This window comes from Muscardinus avellanarius, assembly GCF_963383645.1.
Source record: "Muscardinus avellanarius genome assembly, chromosome: 12".
Lineage (NCBI taxonomy): Eukaryota > Metazoa > Chordata > Mammalia > Rodentia > Gliridae > Muscardinus > Muscardinus avellanarius.
In genome coordinates, this window is record NC_137798.1 from 91,812,009 (window position 1) to 91,822,220 (window position 10,212).

General features: G+C 37.7%; 1 protein-coding gene across 1 annotated transcript; it reads left to right on the top strand.

Moving 5' to 3' along the window:
- Positions 1 to 5,738: 5,738 nt before the first annotated feature.
- GPR65 (G protein-coupled receptor 65) lies at positions 5,739 to 6,752 on the top strand (the record flags this gene model as incomplete). Its single annotated transcript, XM_080708025.1, has 1 exon — positions 5,739 to 6,752. The coding sequence occupies one exon, from the start codon at positions 5,739 to 5,741 to the stop codon at positions 6,750 to 6,752; it is 1,014 nt and encodes a 337-aa protein (XP_080564151.1).
- Between the last annotated feature and the right edge of the window lie 3,460 nt (positions 6,753 to 10,212).

Below are 10,212 nucleotides of genomic sequence, written 5' to 3' on the forward strand. Positions count from 1 at the left end.
TTTGGTGGTACTGGGTTCCTGGAAACCCTTATACCTCCGAGCTACACTCCCAGACCCATTTTTATATTTTTATTTGGAAACAGGGTCTCTTAAGCCAGGGAAGCTGGCTTCGAACCTGCGTGATCCTCCTGTCTCTGCCTTCCAAGCGCGGGGATTGCAAGCATGTGCCACCACGCCCAGCTAAGAAGTAAAATTCTATTTCTTAAGAAGGTATATATGCTCCAACTACATGTCAAGCAGATGTTTGTCAGGATCACATCTCACACAACCCTTTGATTTTATGTTTTAACTTTTTTAATTGTAGAACAGTACTCATAAAGAAAGATGCATATATCTTAAGTATGTAGTTTTATAAATTTTTACAAACTGAGCATGTTTATGTCACTTATAGCTTGATACATTTTTACAAACTGGGACAGTCGTGGAACCAGCACCTATATCAAGAAACAGAACATTGCCCAAAGCCCCAAAGTCTCCCTCATACCCACTTTCAACTTCACCTGGCCCTTTCCAAAGGTAAATACTGTTCTGACTTCTAACAGCATGGATTAAGTTTGCCTGACTTTTGTTGGCTAGTACATATTCTTTTGTGTTTGTCTTTACTATTAATCTGCTTTAAATTTGTGAGCTTCAACCATGAAATATGTAGCAATAATTCATTCATTCCTATTGATGTATAGATTGCAATTATGCTACTATATCACAGTATGTCTCAATTCTACTACTAATGGGCGTTTAAGTTGGGGGACAGTACAAATAGTGCTACTGTGAACATTCTACTTTTTTTTTTTTTTGAAAAAGAACAAAGCTAGAAGATATATATTTTCTGATTTCAAACCATATAAAGCTACAATAATTGAAACAGTGTAGTACTATTCTAAAGGCAGATATATAAACCATTGGAGTTAAATAAAAGCCTAGACCTAAATTCTTCCCTATATTGTCAAGTTATTTTTGACAAGGTTTCCACGAACATTTGGTGGTAGAAATAATAATCTTTTAACTAAATATTGTCGAAAAATAATAATTACATGGAAAAGAATAAAATTGGACCCTTACCTAATCCCATATACAAATATTAACTCAAAATAGATAAAAGACCTAAATATAAATCTTAAGACTATAAACTTTTAGGAGAAAATCTGGGTCATAAAACCTCAAAACATTGAAATTGGCAGTGATTTCTTGGTTATGATTTCAATGGCACAGGCAACAGAAGAGTATACAAACTCCCTAAAAAATAAAAAACATATTGTATATCCAAAGACAATGTAAACAGAGTTAACAGTTACTAATAGAATGGGATAAAATATTTCCAAATGCTATATCTGAAGGTATATTAATATTCCAACTAGAAATCCTAAAAATTAACAACAATAAAGGCAAACAATACCCTTTAGAGATAGGTAACAGACTAACATAAATAATGAATCTCCACAGATAACCAATCTTAGTTGTCTGTTGGATGGAAAATCTTGTTTCTCTAGTTCTGATGTGTGTTACCTATTTCTTCTTTGTAGTTAATCTCTTTGAGTATTTTCTCTAGTGCTGGTTTTGAAGACATAAATTCCTTCAGTTTCTGTTTGTCATGGAAGCTTCTTATTTCTCCATCTAATTTGATAGAAAGTTTTTCTGGGTAGGAAATTTTTGGCTGGAAGTTGTTTTCTTTCAAAATTGGGAATATGTTACTCCAAGCCCTTCTGGCTCTCATAACTTGGTTTGGGAAGTCTGGAGTGATTCTAATTGGTTTGCCTCTGAATGTCACTTGGCCCTTTGCTTTTGTTGCCTTTCAGATTCTCTGCTTGGCTTCCACATTGGTCATTTTGACAATTATGTGGCGTGGGGATCCTCTTCTCCAATCCTGTCTAAAGGGAGATCTATAAGTTTCCTGGACCTGCGTATCGACCTCTTGCTCTATGTCTGGAAAATTTTCTGCTATTACTTCCTTGAAGAGATTGTTGATCCCTTTGGTTTCATTTTCTTTTCCCTCCTCTATTCCAATTATTCTTAGGTTAGCTCTCTTAAAATGGGCCCATATTTCTTCAATGTCAGATTCCTGCTGTCGGATATTTTTTCCTAGATTAGAAACTATGCGTTCATTTTTGGAATGATCATCTTCTAAGAGCGAGATTCTGTTCTCCATGTGTTCTAATCGGTTGTTTGTGCTTTGAATTGAGGACTTTACTTCATTAATTGCATCCTTTATCTCTTTTTGGCTCTCTCTGAGTTCTTTTCGAAGCACCTCTATTATTTCTACAGTTATTTTCCTGATTTGATCTTCTAGAAATCTCTGATTTTCTGTTTTATCGGGTTCTGATGTTGTGGGGTTGTGAGCATTCATTGCTCCAGTATTATTCCTCTTTCCCATGATTTCGGAAGTTTGTGCCTTCTCTGGGTTCTTCCCTTGGGTCACTATGACTTCACTTAAGGTGCTCTGGATCTCGAGTCAGTAGTATCTCAGACCCCACTACTCCTTTACTGGGTTGTATCACAGAGTCTCCGACCCAGAGAGTCGATAGAGGCTGCTTTAGACTGTGGGGGGTGCCAGGTTGCACGTTCTCCTATGGTGTGATATCACTGCCACCGCCCCTCTCCCACTGGGTCAAGTCCCAGTGAGTACAGTACTGGGATTTCTCCGCTGTGGCCCGCAATTTGACTCACTGTTCTTGAGTACACAGATGTAGCTCTAGTGAATTCACTGCTGCTGCTGCCGGTGGCAATATGGCGCCGCTGCTACGCCCTCGGCTGTTGGGCTGGCGTTTTTTTTTTCTTGGTTTTGATTTCCACTCTGAATCCCTGCAGCGTGTGCTGAGCTCAGACACTGGGAGCTTTAGATGTCCTCTGCGCCGAGAAATCCCGCCTGGCTGTTCCGCAGCGGCTCCCCTCGGCTTGCTGTGGCCGTCCCGTGAATTCTCCGGTGCCTCCGGCAGTATGGCGCTGCTGCCGCGTCTGCCGCGTCCTCGGGCGTGAGGATCTCCTCTGTGGCTCTGTTCTCAGTCCGCTTTCTCTCTGGAGCCTGGTGATTTTTTTTTTGTTTCTCTGGTGATGTTGTTTTCTGGCTTTGAAAGGCGCTGATTTTGTGGTAATGGATATTTGTTGTTAGCGGGGCTCTTAAGCCCCGCTTTTCTCGGTCACCATCTTCCCGGAAGTCGCCACATTCTACTTTTAATGAATGCTGTTTATTAGACGTATGTATGTATTTAAGTTGAGAATATACCTGGAAGTGGAATTGCTAAATTATACAGTACACGTAAGTGCTAATTTTCCAACCAACGGTATTTAAGAGTCCAGATATTCTACATCCTCACCAACACTTAATATTTTCTGTCTTACTTCCATGTTATTTGTTCTGGGGAGTGTGTAGTAGTATCATATTGTGGTGTTAGTTTGTTATCTTCTCTCTGTGTCTCCTTATGAGCACATAGATTGCCCTGAAGTTTTCGGGATAAAACTAATAATGTAGACTCAGATTCTCTTTGCAATCAAGGACCTGCCAGAAGTCCTGCCATGAATATTCAAGGAAGAGTTTATTTTTTTTAAGTAGCTCCTCAATTTAGGTTATATATAATTTATACTATTATAAAAATGACAATGATATTAATATCTTTGCTCATGTCTTTGCATACTCATCAATTATTTTCTTAGAAGAAACTTGTAGACATCAATTAACAAATGAAAAAGACATAAAAATATAGTATCTCCTCACAGAAACCAAACTGAGGTAGGGCATCTACCAACTTTTTCTTAGCTGTCTGCAACTGCCCATGGAGTTTGCAATTTTATTTTATTTTCTAGTTTACCTTTTCTCTGTAGGCAGAGAGTCCTGAGACGCAATGTATGTAGGATGGTCCAGGACCTCTTCCTACTTGCTGGTCCAAGCTTTTTGTCTGGTTCCTCTGATTTCCTCCAAAGCTACACATGCCTGCAGAATACCCAGAGCTTTCCTCCTAATTAACCTCCTCATCAGCTCCCTCTCCCTTTATTTCAACACGTTTTTTTCATCTCTGGAAATTTTCCTATTGATCAAAAAGACTTTTTCACATTTTATTTATATTTTAAGTATGATTTAAATCAGAAGATCTCACAATTTTAAGCTCTTCTCTCTCCTTTCTCGCCATCTCCCACTCCCTCACCCCCACCCTTTTCTTTTTGGCCTGAGATATAGTGTATTCTCAGTGGACAGCCTACTCTACCAGCAGAATCCTTGCATCTTGCAATAGCGATGGCAGGTCCCTTGTGTGGTTAGCATTCATCAACACTTGGGAGGGAGTGGTTCTGATACCTTTATGGTGTCCCTGCAATGCTTTCTGTGAAGGTCTCCATCCTATAAATCTAAACCACCAAGGGGCCCCACTAACAAAGGAATATACCAGTATTTTGCCACTCCAGAATCCTCCACTCCTGGAGAAGAATGGATCCTCCACTCCTGTAAGAATCTATGGCATCATAGCTTTAAAAAGAAACCTACCTGAAACATAGCCAGGTATAATATCAAAAATTGTGATCACAGGATTTTACCTAGAATTGAGAACATTCAGTGCTCTCATTTATAAGAATACTATAAACAAAGTGAGTTAACAGAAGAAATATAGTTATCTAGTTACGTATATACTGCTATATTTTAACAAACAAACTGGTATACTTTAAAAGTCAGCTGTATTATGTTTTTCATGAAAATGATTTTAGACAAAAAGGTGACTTTGAAAGTGCTAATTCCTAGATTTTATGTGAAGTTAAAAATTTGAAATTGCATAACCATATAGTTTATCACACGCTCAGATGTGTTTACTGATCACAACCAAATAACTGAATTTTCTCTTTTTATCGACTTAAAATTGTTTTTTAAACTTTAGTTTGGGTTGTTAGGGCATTTCCAGTGAGAAATACAATTCCCTCTAATCTAGCATCGGGTGGGTAATTTTTATTTGAATTGGGTAAGTCATATCAGCTTGAGTTTATTCACTAAAGTCTATTAAGTAATTTTTCCATTTTAAGCATCTTCATTATAATTTAAAGCATTTCAGTATCTCCAATAAATGAAACAAAAGAAAGCCAGGCATGGTGGCACAGGCCTATAATACTAGTACTTGGAAAGTTGAGACAAGAGGATCACAGGTTCAAGGGCACCTTCAGCAAAATATTAAGACACAACAACTCAGCCATCCCCAGTACCACACAAAAAACGAGAAGTAGAACATCCCTGGGTTCAGTGCCCCTAGTACCATAAAAAGAGAAATTAAAAATGTCTCCAAAATTAATATTGTGATGAGGTAATATATTATGCAAACATCTAATCTGTTTTAGTTCATCTTTCATTACAGAAACAAAAGCAGTTTACAACGAGATCTCTGAAATCTCTGAAAATAGAGCCTTATGAATTCATGTTTGCACCAATCTTCTGTGAAATTCATGAAGAAATTAAATTGGGACAACCTTTTGTGGAAGCTAAGGGATACCCCAATTGGTCTGTGTTTTGTGGTGATGAACACATTAAATTTAGTTGGCCGCGTTAGCTACCCACTGGCAGTCTGGATACTGACTTCTAGCAATCTGCATGAATATTGATCTACACCCATCCTTTAAAAGCATTGATGAGTTGATTAGCACCTTAGAAACCAAGGGAAATTAAAGAAAAAGATCTCAATAAAAGAGAATTCGATGTTGAAAACAAACCACAAGAGACTTATTTTCCTGTGCACCTTGTAAGAACGTCATCATTGCCACTTTCAAAAGAAACAATGAACAGCACGTGTATTGCGAAACAGCATGACCTTGATCACTATTTATTTCCAGTTGTTTACATCTTTGTGTTCATAGTCAGTGTCCCAGCTAATATTGGATCCCTGTGTGTGTCCTTTCTGCAAGCAAAGAAGGGAAATGAACTCGGAATTTACCTCTTCAGTTTGTCACTCTCAGACTTGCTATATGCATTAACGCTCCCTCTATGGATTGATTATACTTGGAATAATGACAACTGGACTTTTTCACCTTCCTTGTGCAAAGGGAGTGCTTTCTGCATGTACATGAACTATTACAGCAGCACAGGCTTCCTCACCTGCATCGCAGTTGACCGCTACTTGGCAGTAGTCTACCCTTTCAAGTTTTCTTTCCTCAGAACAAGAAAATTTGCGTTCATTGTCAGCCTATCTATCTGGGTATTGGAATTTGTCTTCAATTCTGTCATTCTGTGGGAAGATGAAACAGCTATCGAATACTGTGATGCCCAAAAGTCTACATTTACATTGTGTTATGACAAATACCCTTTGGAGAAATGGCAAGTCAACCTCAACCTGTTTAGGACGTGTACAGGCTACGCAGTTCCTTTGGTCATCATCATGATTTGCAACCGAAAAGTCTACCACGCTGTGCGTCTTAATCAAGCCACGGAAAATATCGAGAAGATAAGAATCATAAAACTGCTGGTGAGCATCACGCTGACCTTCATCCTGTGCTTCACGCCCTTTCATGTGGTGTTGCTGATTCGCTGTGTCTTAGAGGGTGACGTGAACTTTAGTAGCCACAATGAGTCTGGAAAGCAGATGTATACTATGTATAGAATCACTGTGGCATTAACAAGTTTAAATTGTGTTGCTGATCCAGTTCTGTACTGTTTTGTAACTGAAACTGGAAGATCTGATATGTGGAGCATATTGAAATTCTGTACTGGGAAATGCAATAAATCACAAAGACAAAGAAAAAGCATATTTTCTATGTCCACAAAAGATACTATGGAATTAGAGGTCCTGGAATAGACTAAAGGAAGTGGGGGAGGGATGGTAAAGCACATGATGTTTTATCATCAAGATTACAGTTTCCAAAGGAAATCTAGCATAGGAGGGGACCAAGTGTTCTAAGTGAATATTTTAATCCTGTCCAGAAGGAATATTTTAAAAGGATATCATACAACTCCCTCCTTACCTTTTGTTAAATGATGCAATTAAACAAATTTTTTCTATTTTCCTAATGACTTGAAATCATTATTACTAATGGCAACTGTTTTTGCATCTGTGCTATAATCCTTGAGCGTCTAATAAGGTATGTGGGACTGTTAGCCTTTAAATTCATGGCCTTCGTATGTGGTGTTGTGAGATTTTCTTGTTTTTATTTTTACCTTTATTGATTTCAGGCTGTCAGCTGTCAGTTCTCTCAATTCTGTGTGCTTCCCTCTGGCAACCCCTGCTCCCAAATACTGCTTCTAATCTTCTCATTTGTCAACAAAAGTTTTATCAAACCCACACCACATGCTAGGTTTTGCATTAAGTGCTGGAATTACAAAAGAAATGGTCTCATGAAGTTTATATCCATGTGAAAACCTAGTCACTACGCTTATAAGATTTCTACATGAAGTAAAAATGAATAGTCTCTGAGTGTCCTTTTGGTTCCTTTTTAATTTATAACTGAGTTTATGGTAATTAAAATTGCCAGAGTTTATTTAAGTCTTAGACTCAGAGTGTTACTGTATGATTTTGAATCATGGAAATTACTCAGCCTAGTTTTAAGTAGGCACAAGGTAAACATTTATTTTAACCACTGTGTTTTAAATTTTTTTTATCCTACTCTTTCCTTTTCTCACTCTCTGCCCTCTCTTTCCTGTTTTTTTTTTCTGCTCCTCCAAGAATGACCAGAGGCAAATGGCTTGACTCCATGTGGCCACCTCACACTAGAAAACAAAAGCCTAATAATAAGACCAGTGTCCTTTCAAGAATGAATTTTTTACACACACTGAACAGTGAGTGTCTAAATAATGGTAATTTTCCATTGAAGTCTTCCATAATGATTTTTGTACACAGTAGAAAACCTCTGGGCTTTGAGACCACATGTACAAATCTTTGCATCTTTCTGCATATAGGGATTTTAGAAGATTACTAAATTCTGTCCAGCCGCTCTGAGACACACTTTCACATGCTTAGAGGCTAAAGACACAACACTACAATGAGGAATAGAAAGAGTTGGACTGTTGGATTAATTATTGATAGGCAGCTGGGCGTGGTGGCGCACGCTTGTAATCCCCACGCTTGGGAGGCGGAGACAGGAGGATCGCGCAGGTTCGAAGCCAGCCGCGCTGGCTTAAGAGACGCTGTTTCCAAATATAAAAAAGTATAAAATAGGTCTGGGACTGTAGCCCAGAGGTAGAAGGGCTTCCAGGAACCCCAGTACCACCAATGATAAATAGATAGATAGATAGATAGATAGATAGATATAGATATATAGGTAATTGGCAACCTGTAAGCTGAACACAAACTGCACAAGTAGTTTTACCATTTCTTTCTTTAGACATGATAAAGACATATATATATATATATATATATATATATATATATATATATATGCATGAAAAGCTGATCAGTGTAGTTGTTAGGTTTAGGTCATGATAGGAGAAAAGAATTATTTCAGTAATATTTCTGGAAATATAATAAATCATACAAATTATTTGTAAATAAATATTTTATATTATAAATACAACAAACAAAATTTTATTATACATTAAATATAAATAAAGTAAATATTTTATATCATAAATAAATTACATAACAAGTTGGTTTGTAACAGAGACTTGACTGGGACTTTTCTTCAGTCGGTTATATGAAAACACTGGCAGATATAAATTTGTGTCACTTTTAATAAGGACATTCTACTTAATGATCGACAATAAAATATTAATTGTGGATGTTGTGGGACTAGTTTCCACATGAGCCAAATTGCCAGAGCCTTCCTTCTAGCTGTCTCTATTTTTCTCTCAAAGAAAGGCTAACCATGGACAAGCCAAGTGGAGTGGTTACTAATATGAATGGGGACAGAGCTCTCTAGGCATGATCTGAAATCATCAGCATTGGACACCTAACTTGTTATTTTTTAAAGGCTTTTTAGATTTCTTACTGAAGTAAACCCATCAAGCTGAAAGTACTTCCAGATGAAGTAAGACCTAGCTGTTATTCCCTGGGACTCTAGTCAGAAGAACCATACTGGAACCCCAGAGCATCCACTTACTAGCTATTTGAAAATTTTTTATGATTTTCCCAGATAGCAGGGACAATAGTAACACCTGCATCTAACAAGTAGATGTGAAAACACTTTGAACACTGTGGTAAGTTGTCTAAAATTCATTGTTTTTAGTTATTCCCATTTCTTCAGTACTGTGGACAGCCACCCAAGAAATAGAAAAGTCCCTAGAAGGCCCCGAGGATAGAAATACATCAGTGTGAACTTGGAGGAGCTTGTTGGAGGACACCGTTGTTATTGATACTTCCGTCTAATGACTAAATACACCCATTAAGATACTTAAAGCAATTCAAGGAACTTCGTGGTCTCTGGTACTATAGGATAATAGGATATTCTCAGCAGTGCCTGATCCAGGGCATTCACCATTCTGAGGGTACTTACAGTGTGGACATCAGCCTACAGGTAGAGATTTGTTTTTAATTTATTTATATTTTTACTTTAATTTTCATATCAGGAATTTTTTTAACTTAATGAACTCAAAATTGATATCTTGGATGGGCAAAAAAAAAAAAAGACAAATTACAGGTTTTTAAAATTTCTATTTTCCCTACCTATTCTGAGGAATCTGTATGGTGAAAGTGAGCTTAAAAGACATTGAAAAATAAATAGGCATCTCATTTTATTGAAATTGTATAACACAATACAATATTATTTGCTCAAGAAACATCTGAAGCAAATCTGCTTACCCAAACTGATTTTTTTTTCTCTTTTAGCTAAGCCAATGGGTCTCTCCAGGACACTAGGTATCTATGTTTTTTGGAGGGCAGGGATACTGGGGGTTTTGGTACCAGAGTCATTCTATCTCTGAGCTATATCCCCAGCCCATTTTACTTTTTATTTTGAAATAGGAAATAGGGTCTCACTAAATTGCTCAGGCTGACCTTGAACCTACAATCCTGCTGTTTCAGCCTCCCAAGTACTGAAATTACAGGTATGCACCACTTTGTCTGACTTAGGTGTCAGTGTGTGTGTGTGTGTGTGTGTGTGTGTGTGTGTGTATGAAAGTCAAGTGCAGTGGTGCATGGCTGTAATTTCTGTACCTGGGATGCTGAGACAGAAAGATTGCAGGTTTGTTGCCAGCCTCAGCAACTTCATGATGTCATCTACAAATTACAGCCCGATTCAAAATAAAAACAAAACAAAAAATAGGCTGAGAGTATAGCTCATCGGTAGAATGCCTCTGGGTTCAATCCCCAGTACCACAAAAGGAAT